The 19,222-nt window shown below is 40.7% G+C and overlaps 1 protein-coding gene across 3 annotated transcripts in view; it reads right to left on the bottom strand.

Moving 5' to 3' along the window:
- The window catches only part of TTC19 (tetratricopeptide repeat domain 19), a 29,349-nt gene that overhangs the window by 9,412 nt on the left and 715 nt on the right, over positions 1 to 19,222 (bottom strand). Inside the window, exons 2-7 of one of the 3 annotated variants that reach the window (XM_511781.9) lie at positions 19,080 to 19,207; positions 17,302 to 17,412; positions 16,496 to 16,534; positions 15,452 to 15,508; positions 15,077 to 15,138; positions 12,790 to 12,884 (exon numbers count right to left, since the gene is read on the bottom strand). In XM_511781.9, the coding sequence (XP_511781.2) occupies positions 12,790 to 12,884; positions 15,077 to 15,138; positions 15,452 to 15,508; positions 16,496 to 16,534; positions 17,302 to 17,412; positions 19,080 to 19,207 (492 nt within the window). Of the gene's footprint in view, positions 1 to 12,789; positions 12,885 to 15,076; positions 15,139 to 15,451; positions 15,509 to 16,495; positions 16,535 to 17,301; positions 17,413 to 18,942; positions 19,208 to 19,222 lie in introns of all 3 variants that reach the window. The other 2 variants (XM_003318097.7, XM_016932291.4) reach the window with 2 other exon arrangements.

Raw genomic sequence — 19,222 nt, forward strand, 5'->3', positions numbered from 1 at the left:
TTGTATATTGTTTTTTTGTTTTGGAGACGGAGTCTTCACTCTGTCACCCAGGCTGGAGTGCAGTGGCACGATCTTGGCTCACTGCAATCTCTGCCTCTCAGGTTCAAGCGATTCTCCTGCCTCAGCCTCCCGAGTAGTGGGGATTACAGGCGCCCGCCACCATGTTGGGCTAATTTTTGTATTTTTAGTAGAGACAAGGTTTCGCCATGTTGGCCAGGCTGGTCTTGAACTCCTAACCTCAGGTGATCCACCTGTCTCGGCTTCTCAAAGTGCTGGGATTACAGGTGTGAGCCACTGTACCCAGTAATATATTGTTTATTGATATATACAAGTGCAATAAGTAGGCAAACAAAACCAAACTCAGGATAGTAGCTACCCCTAGGCAGGGAGGGAAGGGTATACAGGGGTTTAAATATCCAAAAAAAAAAAAAAAAAAAAAAAAAAAAAAAAAAAAAATTCTAAAGCAAATATGGTAAAATATTGAAATCTGGCCAAGGCTGAAAGTACACAGATATTTGGTAAGTCCTCAAAACTTTACTTTTGTTTAAAATCTAATTTTAAAAAATTACATCAGAGGGAAGCCAGGCGTGATGGCTCATGCCTGTAATGCCAGCATTTTGGGAGGTCAAGGCAGGTAGATTGCTTTAGCTCAGAAGTTCAAGACCAGCCTGGGCAAGATGGTGAAACTCCGCCTCTATGAAAAAATCCAGAAATTAGCCAGGCATGGTGACATGAGCATGCAGTCTCAGCTACTTGGGAGGCTGAGGTAGGAGGATCAGTTGAGCCTGGGAGGTTGAGGCTGCAGTGAGCCATGACTGCACCACTGCACTCCAGCCTGGGCGACACAGTGAGACCCTATCTCAAAAAACAAAAAACAAATCAAAAGAAAAGCACAGAACTGACTTTTCTTAATAATAAATTGGTAATGTGGAATATCAACTGAAGAAACTCCCAAAATATACATGAGAAAACTGATGGAAGAGGGGATAATGTGAAGGATAGAGAAGAGAGGTCAACATACAGGTAAATGACATTCCAGAGTAAGAGGCCAGAGCATGTGGGACAGAAGCATTGAGCCAGAATAGACTACAGAAGCTCCAGAGAACTGGATGCTAAAAATGAAGGTTCACCAGGGACTAAGCAAGCTTCATAAACAGACAACTCCCTAACCTTATGCTCATTTAACTTCTGAGTCCAGCAAAGCAACTGAGCAGGAGAAAATAGACTATTTAAAAAACAAGGCAAATATGCAGGCTTTAGAATTCTCCTCTGCAATAAATTCCACTAAGTCTAAAATTCCAGATCACAGAGAAAAAACAAGTGAGGAAAAGGGAAAGAAGGATAATGTTAAAATGTACTCATCTCATTTTAGAGAAGAAACTGAAAAAAATTTTTTTTCCTCTGAGTCAACTGTCCTTAAGAAATGTTTAGGCTACTCCTTATACAACTGAAAATCATATATACATATACCTTCCCTACAAAATACAAATACAGATCAGAGAGGGAAAAGTTCCTGTAAGAGGAACTGAAAACAAAGGAATTAACAAAAATGGAAAGCACTTTTTAAAATGCAATAATTAGACCAATTATCCCTTTCAATACTAATTTGTTTTGTTTTGTTGTTTGAGACAGAGTTTCGCTCTTCTTAACCAGGCTGGAGTGCAATGGCGTGATCTCGGCTCACTGCAACCTCCGCCTCCCAGGTTCATGCGATTCTCCTGCTTCAGCCTCACGAGTAGCTGAGGTTACAGGCACCCGCCACCACACCCAGCTCATTTTTTGTATTTTTAGTAGAGACGGGGTTTCACTATGTTGGCCAGGCTGGTCTTGAACTCCTGACCTCAGGCGATCCACCTGCCTCAGCCTCCCAAAGTGCTGGGATTACAGGCGTGAGCCACTGCACCCAGCCTGAATACTTTTTTTTTTTTTTTGAGCCGGAGTCCCACTCTGTCGCCCAGGCTGGAGTGCAGTGGCGCGATCTCGGCTCACTGCAAGCTCTGGCTTCTGGGTTCATGCCATTCTCCTGCCTCAGCCTCCCGAGTAGCTGGGACTATAGGCACCCGTTACCATGCCTGGCTAATTTTTTTTGCCTCACTAATTTTTAAAAGGTTTTCAGATTCTGTATCAGAAGACAATGATACTCAGGTTTTAAAAAAATTCCAACCATAGCCTTCTATAAAAGATACACTGAAAATGACTCAGAAAAGTTTAAGGGTAAGATATAGTAGATAATATAAAACTAGAATTCGTAACAAATACCTTAAATAGGGAAAAAGGAATCATTTTCCTGATGAAGGGACAATTCGTAACAAATAAATATATATATGAGACTGTCTAAACAGAGCACAGAAACATGTATAAAGAAAGAAGATTTTAAAAAATTTATCAGCCGGGCATGGTGGCTCATGCCTGTAATCCCAGCACGTTGGGAGGCTCAGGCAGGTGGATCACCTGAGGTCAGGAGTTCAAGAACAGCTTGGCCAACATGGTGAAACCTCGTCTCTACTAAAAATACAAAAAACTGGCTGGGCACAGTAGCTCATGCCTGTAATCCCAGCACTCTGGGAGGCTGAGGCAGGCGGATCACCTGAGGTCAGGAGTTCGAGACCAGCCTGGACAACATGGTGAAACCCGATCTCAACTAAAAATACAAAAATTAGCCAGATGCAGTGGCGCACACCTGTACTCCCAGCTACTCGGGAGGCTGAAGTGCAAGAATCACTTGAACCCGGGAGGTGGAGGTTGCAGCGAGCCGAGATCACGCCACTGCACTCCAGCCTGGGCGACAGAGCAAGACTCCATCCCAAAAAAAAAAAAAAAAATTAGAACAACTAGACAAAATTAGTAAGGACCCAGAAGACTTGAATAACACTATAAACCAACTAGACCTAACAGACATTCATAGAAAACTCCATTCAACAGAATACACATACTTCTCAAATGCACATACAACATTCTCCAGGATAAGCCATATGTGAGGCCATACAACAAGTCTCAATAAATAAATCAAGCACAGTTGTTCTCTGAACACAATGGAATGAAACTGGATTCAACAGAAGAAAATTTGAGAAATTCACTGCATGTGGAAATTAATCAACATACTCCTAAATATCCAAAGGGTCAAAGAAGAAATCCCCCCCAAAATTGGAAAATACTTGAGATACATGAAAATATAACTTACCAAAATTAATGAGATGCAGCTAAAGCTTATAGTTATAAATGGCAATTACGTTAGAAGAAAAACCTTAAATCAATAACCTCATCTCCCACCTAAGGGACCAGAAAAAAGGGAACAAAATAAACCCAAAACAAACAGGAGAGAGGTAATAAAGACAAAGTAGAAATAAGTGAAATGGAAAATAGACAATAAAGAAAATTAATGAAACCAGAAGTTGGCTCTTTGAATGAATAAACAAAATTAACAAAAACCAAGGAGACACTATAAATACAATGGCCAGGAAGGTCCTTCATAAATTGATAATAGTAAAATATAGGTGCCAAATCATATAATAAATAAGATTAGTAAATATATCACATTCCACAAACTCTTATATAATAGTGCCTAATGAGTACTGGTCATAGTCCTGGAGCATTTAATTCTCGTAACTCTATGAGGTAAATTCTATTATTATTTTCATTTTATTGATAAGGAAGCTGAGAACAGAGAAGTTAAATAACTTGTCCACTGCTAGTAAGTGGCAGAACCAAAATCTGAACTCAGGCTCCAGACTTTAAGCACTCATGGAACCAAATATTATGTCATCAAAAATAACTTTCTAGAAATGGTTTATTTAATATATGAAAATAAAAACTTTCAAGGAAAGGAGGAGGAAGGAATCAATGGGAAACATCTTTTTACTAATTTAAAAGGAAATCCATAAAATTAGGATCTAGAAAAGGAAGAGGATCTCAGATACGTAAGAGTAGTGTAAAATATGCTTTAAAAATATAATTCCTTAAAGTTTCTTCTAGGAAATTAATAAGTTATAAAATTTGTTCACCCATACGTTCATTTATTCAATAGATATTTATTAATGTTTATCATGTTTTTAGCACTGTCCTATATTGAAATTAAGAAAATGGAAGAAATACATGAGTAATCAAGAAGGAAAAAAAAAGCTGCCGGAGAATTAACTCAGGAGTTCTGGTCCCTCTGGCATCACAGACTCTGCAACTTTCAAGGAACAGGCCATTCCAATGCAATATCCCACACTTATTTCAGAATAGAAAATACAGAAAGCATCCCAATTCATTTTATCATATTAATAACAATCCTGCGATAACAAATAATACAAACATAATAGTACAAACAATACAATAAGAAATTTACTGTGGATCTCATAAGAAACGCAAGTTACATATCAGCATTAAATATTATCCAGCACTACACAGGTACTAAGCAATTAACCTACAAGCAAGCCTGGTCCGCTCTAGATATATAATAGTAATAAATCTATTCATATATTTTGGTACCAAATTGGATATAAGACTAAGTTTCCTATTACTACTATTGCTTGATGTTCTGAAGGTACAGCCAATGAACTAATTTTATAAAGGGTGGGGAAGGGAGACAGTAGTATAACTCTCTGGAAGGAAACAATTACAGGTTAAGTATTCCTTATCTGAAATGTTTAGGACCAAAAGTGTTTCAGATTTCAGATTTTTTGAGTTTGGAATATTTCCTTTGGATACTGCCAGCATCCCAAAACCAAAAACCCAAATCCAAATGATCCAATGCGTACTTTCTTTATGCATCATGTTGGCACTCAGAAAGCTTCGGTTTTGGGGGATGCTCAACCTGTATCATGATTTCCGGAATGTATGATTATAAATCTGGAATTAGTGTGAATATCAACTGAAAAGCAAAGAGTTCAGTAAAGGAGTCAGTTAGAATCAAATTTAATAAATAGCTGTCATCTATATGAAGAAAACTATAAGCAGGAGCTATAGAATGTTCCTCAGTGAGACGGCTCACTATTACAAAGATCTTCCTTTGCTAGCAGAGCAGCTGCTTTGTCCCAGTATCCGTTCTTTTCTCACATGACTCACATCCTCAGGAAAGGAGACTGATGTATTTTAGCCAATCATGATAATCCATTTTTCTTGCCAAGGACTGGGTTAGAAATGGCATGTAACCCAATTCTAACCAATGAGAAGTAAGGATAAATCTACTTGGAGACTTCTAGGAAAGATTACCTTGATCCTATGAGAAACATCAAAGAAGTCTCCTTTTCCTCTGGACACTGTCATTTCTGGATGAGATTCCTGGGAATTGTTATAGTTTCACGTTTCAACCACCAGGGGAGCATGGGGAAAAAGCCAATACATGAGTGAGGAAGGACGGAAAGAGCCTGTTCCTTTATGATTTCAGTGAATCACATTGTCAACTAACTCAACAGCCTGCTCCCTATTGCTGAACTGCCAGTTACTTGACATAAATGTCCTTACTGTTAAACCTAATTTAGCTGAAATTTCTGCTCTTTGCAGTCAAAGATATGCTAACTTATTCAGATGGCAATCTCCCCAAACTAATTTATAAATATAATGCATATCTGATAATTCAGTCTGAAGGCACTTTACGAACTTGACAAAATAATTCTAAAATTCATGTGAAAACAGTGAAATGTGGGAAGGAATTTTGCAAAGGAAGCATGTGTCAACTGTCCTACCATATAACTCAAATATATAATTCAAACAATGTATACTGTTATAAAACTCATCAGGTAAATACATCAGAATGGAAAACCCCAAAAGAAACCCAAGTATGTACTAATTAGTACATATAGATTGATTACTATCTGCAAGAAAACAGTCACCAGCTTCACACCAAAATACCAGATATACTAAAAAGTTAAAACTGTTTAGAAATAAGAGGAAAAAAATAGAAAATTATAAGGAAAGATGAGTGAGAATGCATACAATTTCAAAGCTTGAAAAATATCTCTCTAAGCATTAAGCTCCAGAAGAGCAAGGACTTTTGCCTTACTTGCTGCTATTCAAATCCTAGAATACCTGGCACAGAACAGCTACTCAGTATTTATTAAAGATGAATAAAAGCAAAGGAAATTAGAAATGAATTCTGATCTAATTCTGAAAAGATTACTCATGCAAGTCATAAAAATGCCCTAAAATGAATACATATTATGATTCATTTGTATAATTTTAATTTTTTTTGAGACAGGGTCTCTATTGCCTGTGCTGAAGGACAGTGGCACTATGATAGCTCACTGCAGCCTCGACCTCTTGGGCTCAAGTTATCCTCCTGCCTCAGTCTCCTAAGTAGCTGGGACCACAGGCATGTGCCACCGTGCCCAGGTAATTTTTTTATTTTTTGAAGAGACAGGATCTCACCATGTTGCCTAGTCTGGTCTCAAAACTCCTAGGCTCAAGCAATCCTCCCACCTTGGCCTCCCAAAGTGTTGGGGTTACAGGCATGAGTCACTCCACCCAGGCTATTTAAATTTTTAAAAGCAATATGCAAAAACTAAATGACATCTTCTTAAGGGACACAGAGTAAAATGAAAGAAAAGCAAATAGGCCTAGCGTGGTGGCTCATGCCTGTAATCCCAGCACTTTGGGAGGTTGAGGCGGGCAGATCACCTGAGGTCGGCAGTTCGAGACCAGCCTGACCAACATGGAGAAACCCTGTCTCTACTAAAAATACAAAATTAGCCAGGCGTGGTGGCATATGCCTGTAATCCCAGCTACTCGGGAGGCTGAGACAGGAGAATCACTTGAACCCAGGAGGCGGAGGTTGCAGTGAGCCGAGATCACGCCATTGAATGATAGTGACAAGATTAAGGAGAGTAGTATCCCAGGTAGGAAGAGCTCCAAAGGTACTGGCAATGCTGGATCACTTGTCTATTCTCACAATCCTCTTCCACCCCCCGGCCCCAGGCCCCAGGCTCTGTCACCCAGGCTGGAGCACAGGTGGTGTGATCTCAGCTCACTGCAACCTCCACCTCCCAGGCTCAAGAGATTCTCACCTCAGCCTCCCGAGTAGCTGGGACTACAAGTGCGCAACACCATGCCCAGATAATTTTTGTAAACATGGGGTTTTGCCACGTTGCCAGGGCTGGTCTTTAACGCCTGACCTCAAGTGATCCACCCGCCTTGGCCTCCCAAAGTGCTGGGATTACAGGCGTGAGCCACTGTCCCTCGCCAATTCTCATAAAATTCTTTATACAAATGTTAATTTCACATTCCCTTTTTATTAGAAAAAAAAACACCCACTCTATAAACACAAATCAGGAGGAAAACCCAAGAGACAAAGGATTAATATTTTTACAATAAAGCTCCAATAAAAAATAAACCTCTTAGCACCCTAAGACATGGTGAGAAAAAAAAAAAAGATAAACCTCACTGTTTATCAAAGAAATGCTAGATAATACATCAAGGCCATATCATCAAGCTAACAAAGATTATAAAAGTTAATGAGTTTTGGGGAGGAGGACATAGGCTTATCACAATAATAAAAACCACTAACAAACCCTTTTTGAGCAGCTACAATGTATTATTCTAAGTAAATTTATGTATTAACTCATTCCACCTTCCTAAAGGTCCTATGCATGTTACTCTTAATCCCACACTGAAGAAAAAGCACACAGGGATTAAGTAATTTGACCAAAGTCACAAAGTACATAAATAGCCAAACCAGGAGATGTAAACACAGTCCTTTCAATGGCAATTTGGCAACAGTCATCAACAACCTTAAAATGTGCTACTCTTGACTTGGAAATCTCAGTGCTAAGAATCCACTTTAAAAAAACAGGTTTGGACACTATCTTGATGCCCAATAACAGATTTACTATTCTGAACTGAACACAGGCATTCCTCTCCACTCCTTCCCCAAATACCACTAAAATGAAAGTTACAGGATGAAAAAGATATAACGCGGCCGGGCGCGGTGGCTCATGCCTGTAATCCCAACACTTGGGGAGGCTGGGGCGGGTGAATCACGTAAGTCAGGAGACCAGGCCGGCCAGCATGGTGAAACCCCGTCTCTACTAAAAATACAAAATTAGCCGGGTGTGGTAGCTCACGCCTGTAATCCCAGCTACTCAGGAAGCAGAGGCATGAGAATTGCTTGAACCCAGGAGGTAGAGCTTGCTGTGAGCCAAAATTGAGCCACTGCACTCCAGCCTGAGTGACAGAGTGAGACTCTGTCTCAACAAAAACAAAAACAAAAAAAGGAAGATGAAGACTGAATGCCTATGGCCAGCCATGCCAATGAAAAGTGAGCCAACATGAACTCTAGAATACTGGGAAAGCTTATGAATTGAAGAAAGCAAGTAATATGTAAAAGTGAAGAATCTGGCATATACATAACAAACGGAGCCACAAAAAAACCTAGTTAACTTCAGAGGAAGCAAAACGTACACAAAAGGAAATGTAACTGTGTAATCATGTTACTTGGCTCAGCAGCTAACACTATTCATACACTCATAATGTAGACACAACCAGAAACTGCACTAAATCTTCACTTGTCCATAAATCAACATATTCTGAAAATAATGAACTAGGAAATAGCAATTTTATATTATTGAGAAATGTGAAGGTAAATACCAGAGGAAACTGGTTAAGAGTTGAAAATAGGGGCCGGGCACGGTGGCTCATGCCTGTAATCCCAGCACTTTGGGAGGCCAAGGCGGGCGGATCACGAGGTCAGGAGATCGAGACCATCCTGGCTAACATGGTAAAACCCAGTCTCTACTAAAAATACAAAAATAGCCAGGTGTGGTGGCAGGTGCCTGTAGTCCCAGCTACTCGGGAGGCTGAGGCAGGAGAATCGCTTGAACCGGGGAGGCAGAGGTTGCAGTGAGCCGAGATCACGCCACTGCACTCCAGCCTGAGCAACAGAGCGGGACTCTGTCTCAAAAACAAAAGTTGAAAATAGGGCCAAGCGCAGTGGCTCACACCTGTTAATCCCAGCACTTTGGGAGGCTGAGGCAGGCAGATTATGAGGTCAAGAGATTGAGACCATCCTGGCTAACATGGTGAAACTGTGTCTCTACTAAAAACACAAAAATTAGCTGGGCATGGTGGCACGTGCCCGTAGTCCCGGCTACTCGGGAGGCTGAGGCAGGAGAACCGCTTAAACCCGGGAGGCGGAGGTTGCAGTGAGCCGAGATTGCACCACTGCACTCCAGCCTGGTGACAGGAGTGAGACTCTGTCTCAAAAAAAAAAAAAAAAAAAATTAAAAATTAAAAAATAAAAAAAATAGATGGGGTGGGTGAGGTAGCAAGAAAATGCTCTCTTAAATTAAGCTTTGTACTATTAATATTATTTGACTTTTTATACTAACAGATAACATTGGAAATTAAAAAGAAAAATATAAATTTGTACAAAATTATAGAATACTCAGAGAAACACAAATAAAATATAAATTCCCTATAAACCTACCAACCAAAGAGAATCACTGCCTGTATTTTGATATCTATCATTCAGCCTTTGTTCCATTCCTATTTTTAGTCTACATACTAACTATACTGTTTTGTAACCAAAGTTTTCACTTAATTTTTTATGGGCATTTCCTCAGTAAGTACATATATGTCTACAACATAGGTAACAAAATAATTATCCTAGAGCAAGGTTTTATGTAATTAAGTAATGTAATTTTATGTAATTAAGTAATGTTATCCTAGAATAGAGATAGTTGTGTCAATAAAAAGCACGTAAATTTGATAATGGATTTGCTTTGTGCAAAACTGAATAGGTAGGAATTCCTTTTCTAGAAAAAATAAGATGAAGAATCATGTAACACATTTTCTATACCGTGCAACTAGTAAAATGTAAAAATAATATTTATAATAGAAATTAGCTTGCTCTATCTAACAAGAATTCCTTTGCCTGGAAAAAAAAAAGTGTTTTCATAATATGTTACTAAATTGTTAAAACTCAGGTTACAAAGTAGGATATACAGTATCATCCCAAATTTATTTCTTAAAATGTAACCCGAAAAGCCGTAGTAATAAATAAAACAGTAGCTCTTTCTTAATAGTATGATTACAGATTATTTTTACTTAGTGCTTTTCTAAACTTTCTTCAGTGTTTACTGGTATTACTTTTTGAATCAGAAAATATAGCTTTACACTCCTAAGAAACCATAGTCAACACTATAAATGAAAGACAGCAAAGGTGTAAATAGTTCAGAAGTGACTTACTTGACAGCTAGACTTGTTTTTACACCTCTTGTGGATTTCCTCAAAGCACTTCCACACTGCACTGAAACTGGATTTATTTGCTGGTCTTTCTTGGGTCTTTTGTTCTTTCATTCAGTAATTATTGAGCCTCTATTATATGCCAGGCACTGTTCTAGGCACCGAGGATTTAGCAGTGAGTATAATGGATGAAGTCTCTATCCTTCTTTGATATGGAAGACAAAGACTAAAAATTTTTAAACAAAAACATACTTTTAGTGGATAAACACAAGCACACAACACACACACCTCTACTTTTAAGTGTGATGAAGAAAAGTAAAGGAAAGAGGAGTAGAGCAATAGTAAGGTGGGAAGAGATGATAGTTTTAGTGAGGGGAGGCCTCTGAGGAAGTGCTATTTGAGCAGAGACCTGAGTGAAGTACGGGAGTTGGCCAGAGAAAGGTAAGAGAGAACAGTCTAGGTAGGGGGAATATCAAGCAAAGAGGCCTTGAGGTGGCACTAAGCTTGGAATGTGCCAGAATAAGACCAGTGTGGTGAGACGGGAACGAGCAAGGGGAGAGCAGCAGATGGCATGGAAGAGGTGGGTGGGCCCAGGTCATAAGCGCCTTACAGGTCCATGCAGGGATTCTAAATTTATTCTAAAGGTGATACAAAGGTACTGAGGTCTTGAAACAGTGATGGCCTGGACCAAAGCAGTAGGGTAATGGGATGAGACATGGTCAGTATGGATATATTTTGATGGCTGATCCAGTATAACTTGCTGATGGATTAGATATGAGGAATGAGGAAGAAATCATGGACAATTCTTAGGTTCTTGGCCAAAGCAACTAAATGAGTAGTGTGCCATTTACAAATCTGGGGCTGACTGGTGACGAAACAAGTTGTGAGCGGCAAAACTGAGACCTATTTTGGACATGTTAAGTATGAGATGACCATTAGACTTCAAGTCAAGATGTCGGGTGGGCAATCATAATTGTAAGTCTGCCATTTGGGGGCAAGTTGGGGCTGAAGGTGTAAATCTAATATTTAAAACTATGGAACTAAAAGATATCTCCTAGGTGTGGGGGCAGAGAGAAAAGAGAATAGGGCTGAAAACAGCCCTAAGGCGTGCCAACATTAAGAGGTAGGGAAGTCCCTTCACCTCACTAGAGAGACCAGTGAGGCATCCCAGAAGCCAAGTGAAAGTATTTTCAGTAGGAGACAGTGATCCCCTAAGTTAAAGCTGCTGATGAGTAAGTTAAGGATTGAGAAGTAACCATTGGATTTGGTGACTTTGATAAAGGTAGCTTCGGTGGAGTGATAAAAACAAAAAAATTGGTGTACAGTGATCCTTCCTACTCCACAGTTTCATTTTCTGGGGTTTCAGTTATCTGCAGTCAACCAGAGTCCGAAAAATATTACATGAAAAATTCCAGAAATAATCTGTAAGTTTTTAAATTGCATGCCATTCTGGGTGGCATGAAGAAATCTTACACTGTCACACTCCATCCTGCCCAGGACATGAATCATCTCTTTGTCCAGTGTACCCAAGTTGTATACGGCAGCTGGCCTCAGTCACTTAGCAGCAGTCTCAGTTATCAGATCAACCCACAATGTTGCAGTACTTGTGCTCAAGCAATCCATATTTTACATAATGGCCCCAAAGTGTGAGAGTGGTGATACTGGCAATTTGAATATGACAAAGAGAAGTCATAAAGTGCTTCCTTTCAATGAAAAGGTGAAAGTTCTCAACTTAATAAGAAAACAAAAAACAAAAAACTGTATGCTGAGGTTGATAAGATCTACAATAAGAATGAATCTCCTGTCTGTGACACTGTTAACAGTATATAGTTATAATTGTTCTATTAAAAGTTGCTGTTAATCTCTTACTGTGCCTAACTTATAAATTAAACTTTATCATAGGTACATATATATAAGAAAAAAACACAGTGTATTAGAATTCGTTTCAGGCATCTGCTGGGGGTCTTGGAACATATTCCCCATGGATAACGGGGGACTACTCTATGTTCAAGAGAGAGTTAGAAGACCACTAGGTACAGAAGAGTTGACTGCTGTATCCCTACCATCTCGGTAGCTCTTGGTATAGAGTAGGTATTGAATAAATGTCAAATCTGAAAATTCTCAATACTTCAACCCAAATTAAGAAACCCAAAATGGTGGAGAGCTAGAGAGCTTCCTGCTCATCCAGTTCTATTCCTAGCCTCCAGAATGAGTGAGGATGAATTGTAAAAACATGAGCTTTTTTTCTCTTCTTTCTTAATTTGCTGTATATCTAGGGCTAAAACGTAATAAACATTTTGATTGGTAGCTGAACTAAGAGATACGAGAAACACCTTCTCCTTCTGCTCCCCAATTTTCCTTAAGTTATATGTAACTAAAAGTTAACAAATAAATTATGACCATGTTACCAAGGTGGTTAAAAAAAAAAACCACCACCAAAACAGCAGTCAAATATTTTAAATAAAACATCTTATTCCAAAACTTCTGCTGATACCTTAAAGACAGCCACTTATTTTGCAAAATAGGTAACTTTCCCTCTTCCCAATTTAGATCTCTTTCCATTTCTCAAAAGTGTAAAGTAAAGCCTTTTGTGGAGAAAAGGCAATGCCCAGATAATGGGTTTCCTACCTGACATAATGTCTTCTGCTAATTCCTTTTCTCTTTCAATTTTTTCCTCTAGAGTTGAAATGCAGAATTCATAGCCAGCAACAGCAAATTCCTGTCTGTAAAGCAAAATCAGTAATCAGCCATTTACCTTTTCTTCTTTTTTTTTTTTCCTTCCGTTGAGATGGAGTTTCGCTCTTGTTGCCCAGGCTGGAGTGCAATGGCGTGACCTCGGCTCAGAGCAACCTCCACCTCCGGGGTTCAAGCGATTCTCCTGCCTTAGCCTCTCGAGTAGCTGGGATTACAGGTGCCCGCCACTATGCCCAGCTAATTTTTGTATTTTTGGTAAAGACAGAGTTTCACCATGTTGGCCAGGCTGGTCTGGAACTCCTGACCTTAAGTGATCCACCCACCTCGGCCTCCCAAAGTGGTGGGATTACAGGCGTGAGCCACTGCGCCTGGCCCATTTACCTTTTCACAAATTCTTTTTATCTTCATTTTTCCAGCTCAGTTTAAACATTATCAGTAAAGGAAGTGTAAAATGGGAAGAGGGAACTTTGCTTAAAGTCTAAGTAGTGTCAAATCTGCCATTTCTCAAAGTTTTTTTAAGTCATCCATTTAATATAACTTAGGACACAAAAAGCTAGGAATGCTGCCCTAATTTTAATAACTGACATAGCCAGCAGTATTCATCATCTCCCACTAACAGATGGCCTCCAGTGAATCAGTTTCTCCATGTGTGAAAGCCTTACCCCTGTTCAAAGTAATACTACCCTAAACAGTTCAGGCCACCCTACAGTGAGGATTCCAACTGTTGACCTCATACAGCTTCTGAGGAGCTTTAGTCATTTTATATTTCTTTCAAGCTGTAAGTCTCTGATAAAAGTTTCTTTTGCAGAAATGGGACTCCTAGCTATGGCAATAGAAGTCATTTAACCCAACTCTGTAGCCCTGGACCCTCAATCAACTGGAGAGGGTTGAGTCAACCCAAGCAGGCCGACTGACTGCTGCTTTTTACAGAGATGCAGAGGAAATGTGACAGAAATCCCTTCTCCATTTAGGAGCTCAGCTTTGGTTCTTGTTCTTCAGTTTTGGCTCTAGTTTCTTACAGAAGTGGCGCTAAAAAGCTCATCTGTTCTCTAGTGCTTTGCCAGGGGAGAACTTATGACCCTACTGTTCTGCTCTGTTCTCAGAAGAACAGAAGCATCCCCTTCCTTCCCTACGCTCAAAACTTGGCAAGAGGGCCCTCTCTAGCCATAACACAGGGCAAGTGGACACTGCCCAGAAGACGCTCCCAGTCGGAGCAAGAGGTCTACAAACAATTCCCCTCATAACTTATATCAGCCTTTCGAAGTCTCAGATCTGGCCATGTCTTTTCTAGTCTCATGCTTCTCTTAATAAAACAAAATGAAAAGTACAGAGTACCATGTAACTCAGAGGCTAATTGTTACTAGCTTCACCTCTAGAAGACTATGAATTTGTCTTACTCAACAATGTTTATTAGGCTCTGGGCTTCTTCTTACCCTAGGGATTCATACCCAATCAAGAACTAGGCATGTTTGTTACAACTCCAAGAAAGATTGACCAAGCTGCAGTGTTCCCTGGCATGGGCCAAGCTCAAAGCTCCTCAAAAGACTTGAAGTCAAAGGCTCCAGGAAGCTCTAGCCTATCTAGTGTCCAATCAAAATGCAAGGAGACTACGCAGGTCCTGATGAGAATAAAGGAGCTGGTGAGTAGGACAGTAGGGAACAGTGCCAGGGCCTGGCCTCAGTGAGCACCCTTTCTACAGCATCAGGCTCCATGTCACTCCAAACCTCTCGCACCATCTTCTGCACCACTAAAACCTGAAGGGAAGCTAGTCTTAGGTCTCTCCCTAAATTCATCCAGAGGAGTTCTCTGCTTACATCCTAGATGCTTCATCTTTGAACTCTATTTATACCAGCAAAATGGCTTCTTCAGAGTATTAATATATTATCCCCAGCAGCTTTCACACTGCTCTTTCCTCTTCTAGGAAAAGTTAAACTAAAGTTCTAACTCTAACTTCCCTTCCCACTTCAAGCAGCAACAGAAAACTTAGTTAGCTTTGTCACAGGGCAGCCAGAAATGTTGTGTGCCCCACTAGGCAGGCTGATGGAAACAGTAGGGGCAAACTGGAAAAAGACTGACAATTTCAAAGATGAGGGATGGAACACTTTGAGTGTGACACCCAATTTCTGGGAGACCCAGATGACCAGTAGACAATGAATATTATGTAACATCCCAGAGTCAAAGTTTCCTGCCCACAGTCCTACTCCCTGGCTGCTGTACTTACCTGTTCTGCGCAGCATAGATACTGGCCAGCTTTAGGGAAATTTCAATTATTGCATTGTCCTCCTGTGAGAGAAAGAGAATGAAGGGAACTCATAACAAGTAAATTTTTTCATGGAATATTTCAGATCAACTTCCAGACTGACGGTGGCCTCAAAGCCACAGTCTTTATTCTCTTAGAGTGATTAGCCAACTGTGAATTCCTTGGCAAGCATGCTGTTGCATTTAGTGAAAGAATGGCAATTTGTATAGAGATCTCAGAAGGGAAACTCCACCTTTCCTGACCAAAGCATGTGGTGGGGCTAGGAGGAGTTTTCAGGAGACAAGACTGTTTTGAAAACTGCTTCAGTGAGGGGCCAATACTAGGCAATGTCCTTACCTGCTTCATGCCCCCTCCAAGGAGGTAACTCATTGTTGCTTTAAAAAGTTGTTCAGCCTAAAAGCATACGGAAAAGATTTTTCTTTTAATTGGGCCCCATTTTATATATATATATATGACCCTGGATTCTAAGTACCAGTCTGATGCATCATTCCTTGTAAAACCCATATACTCACACACACGCACACTCACACACAGAAAAGTACCCTTTTGAAGCGAAAACAGATCAAAATATCAGGACCCTCAACATCCTCTATGTACCTTAAACTACTCTCTGATGAGTAGAAAACAACCTCAGAGATTAAGTTCTTATCCAAACCCACTGTGGCAGAGACTACAAACTGTCTCCTAATAGTCATTCTCTTCTCCATCTTTTTGATTACAGAGTCCCCTCGATTTAGCCTGGGAAATATGGTGAAATCCCGTCTCTACAATAAATAAATAAATACATAAGAAAATTAGCCAAGTGTTGTGGCACACGCCTGAAATCCCAGCTACTCAGGAGGCTGAGGTGAGAGGATCAACTGAGCCTGGCAGGTCGAGGTTGCAGTCAGCCATGATTAAGCCACCGCACTCCAACCTGGGCAACAGAGCAAGACCTTATCTTAAAAAAAAAATTCAGTCAATTTTAGCAGATTGGACACCCTTAAGTTAGATATGGTCATATGATAAAATTTAGGCCAAGGGATGCAGGCAGAAAGAACGTGAACTTCTAATCATGTTTTATAAGGAAGCTGCTCACAGTCCATCTTCTCCCCTTTCCTGCAGACTGGAGGTGAGTCAGCTCACCCAGGCAGAAGAGGGCTTATCTTAGAAGAAACCTGGACTTCTGGATCAGAGAGCAAAGGTGCCTATGTCTGTCTGCCTTCAGTCTTTAGCCTATCTCTGGACTAACACAATAAAGAGAAATACACTTTTATCTTGTTTGAGTCACTATATTCTAGGGTCTCTTTGTTGTAGCAGCTTAGCCTGTACCCTTACTATTACAGTTCCCTTGAAGCTACTCCTTCATAAATTCAAGATATTACAAAGTAATTTACTTACATTTTCAAGCTGACCCCGTATAAATGCTAAGTTGGCCATCTGAAAGCAAATTACAAATTGTTTTTCAGTTTAGAATACTGTGTTCCTACTTATTTCAAAACTTTAAAATTCCCTTTTGCTTTCACCCTCAAAATTTAAAAAATAGTTGAAAATGAAAAGCATGTCACCAATTAGTCTGCAAGAAGAAGCACAGAACAGCAATCATGTGAGAATTAAATACTTGCACATACTTTGTTGTTAACAAACCAAATCTAGGTCCACTCATCATTAAAAAAACATGCTAATGATACTGGTTTTTTTTGGTCTGGAATTGAGAGGTCTTATGTCACCCCAAGGGTAAAAAAACTGAAGCTGCGGCTGGGCGTGGTGGCTCATGCCTGTAATCTCAGCACTTTGGGAGGCCAAGGCCGGTGGATCACCTGAGATCAGGAGTTTGAGACCAGCCTGGCCAATATGGTGAAACCTCGTCTCTACTACAATACAAAATTTAGCCAGGCATAGTGATGCATGCCTGTAATCCAGCTACTCGGGAGGGTGAGGCAAAAGAATCGTCTGAACTCATGAGGCGGAGGTTGCAGTGAGCCAAGATCGTGCCACTGCACTGCAGCCTGGGCAACAGAGTGAGGCTCCATCTCAAAAAAACAAAACAAAACAAAAAATGAAACTGAAGCCAAAAGAAAACTCAGTAAAAAGAAAAGGAGTTTTAGAACATCGTGAAAGTCAGGAATATAAATCAGAAGAACTAACTACCCTTCCCTCCCATCCAACCTTCCTCATCAGTGGTTCAGACTGGTTATAAGAGTTACCAAATCATAAGTGTAAGTGATGGCCTTCTTGTTATCAGTCTGATAGGCGAGACGAAGAGCGTCATGCAAAATTAACTCAGCCTCTTCTGGCTCATCTTTCATAATGCTCAACTGAAAAGGGAAGACAAAATAATAGAAAATGAAACATATAGTAGATGCATATGCTAACAGACAGAAGTGTACGCAACTATACATCCCAATTGACAGAAGGAAGCTAACTCATTCATCAGACATTTACTGAATTCCTACTACGTACAAAGCATCGTCTACAGAGGTGACAGGGAGGTCAGCCTCCCTTGCAGCTAGGTGTGGCCATCTGATGAAGTTTTGGCCAAGAGACACAGGCAGAAGGAATGTGATCTTACAACATATTTTATAAGGAAGCTGCTTGTCCTCCATCCTCTTTCTAATTTCTTGCAGGCTGGAGGTGACCATACAGGACAAGTAAGCTTAATTACAACTAATGATAAGAGCTATAAAGATGACAGAAAGGAATGATAAGGGGTCTCCTCTAAATAGGACTTAGGGAAGCCTTCCAAGGAAGTGACAGCTAAACTGAGGTAGTAAGGATGAGAATGAGTCAACCAAATAAGGACCTGGGGAGAACAATGACTCAAACAGAGGGTAGAGAATGAGTGAAGTCCCTACAAGCTGAAGAGAATGGTTTTGAGGAAGAAATGCAAAGAAATAGATGTGAAGGGAGGATGGTGAGCCAGAGGATTACTGCCAAATGGGTGGGCAAGGTATATGCTGGTTTAGATCATGTGGGGTGTTGCAAGCCAAGGCAAGGAGTTTGTATTTTATCATAAATGCAGTGGGTAGCCATTCAGAGCTTTCTGACAAGGAGATGACATAATCCAATTTACTTTTTTTTTTTTTTTTGGTCGCTTTGGTTTCTGCATGGAGAATAGATTGCAAGAGGCCAGGAAAGACTACTGGAGCATAGTTGGTGGCAATGATGGTTTGCACTAGGGTGACAGCAAGGGAGACAGACAAAAGCGGAAAGATTTGAGAAATATTTTGCATTTGTTGGCAACAGGACTTGTTGCTGGACTGTAAGTGTATTGGAAGGCAATGGTAAGGTACCACAAGTTTTAAGAATGTCTACGAGGTTTTTAGGCTGAAAAACTGATGGTAGTAAAGAGATGGCGAAAGCGTATGTTGAGGAGGCATTAAAGATCGTTTAGTTTTGGGCATGTTAAATCTGAGAGGTAGGTAAGGTCCTAAAGTGCAAATGGCATGTCAGTAGCACACTACAGGCTGGAAATACAAATTTGGACGTTGTTGGCATCGAGTCGGTATTTAGCTCAATGGAAGAGATGAGATAACTTGGGGAGAAGAGGAGGAAAAAAAAAATAGAAAAGGATGTGGAGAAAAGGAAGAATTCAGGAGGAGAACCAAACCGCATAACCAACACTAAGTTGCCATTTTCAGGCCGCTATATACGTGCGAAATTATGTCATTTCAGATAGGCTGGTTAATTGATAAAACCACTACAAAACGTTCCCGATATTTCGTTTGCATAAAAGCGTGATGCCTAGGGCGCCATCTCCATTTGCACTTGACACTGCAGAGGTTTTACTGCAGGCCTTAGAGTCGGAAAAGCCTGGATGGATTCCAATCCCCACTCGGATGACCCACCTCATTCTCGGCAATTTTACCCGCGGAGCCTCCATCCACTCTTCGGCGAGGCGGAGAGAGTAATGCGCAGCAACGCCAAGACCCCGCTCACAAAGGCTACCGCGCTCGGCCGGGCGCAGGGCCCGGAGCCGCCTCACCTTGGCTCGCTTCAGCAGCTGGATGATCTCTGCCTCGGCCTCGTCCGCCCCGTCCTCGGCAGCGGCCCCGTCGGCTCCCTGCTGCTCCTCCTCCTCTGCCGCAGCGGGCCTCGAGAACCAGGCGAGCGCTGCGGGAAGGGGCT

Source organism: Pan troglodytes, chromosome 19 (assembly GCF_028858775.2).
Source record: "Pan troglodytes isolate AG18354 chromosome 19, NHGRI_mPanTro3-v2.0_pri, whole genome shotgun sequence".
Taxonomy (NCBI): domain Eukaryota; kingdom Metazoa; phylum Chordata; class Mammalia; order Primates; family Hominidae; genus Pan; species Pan troglodytes.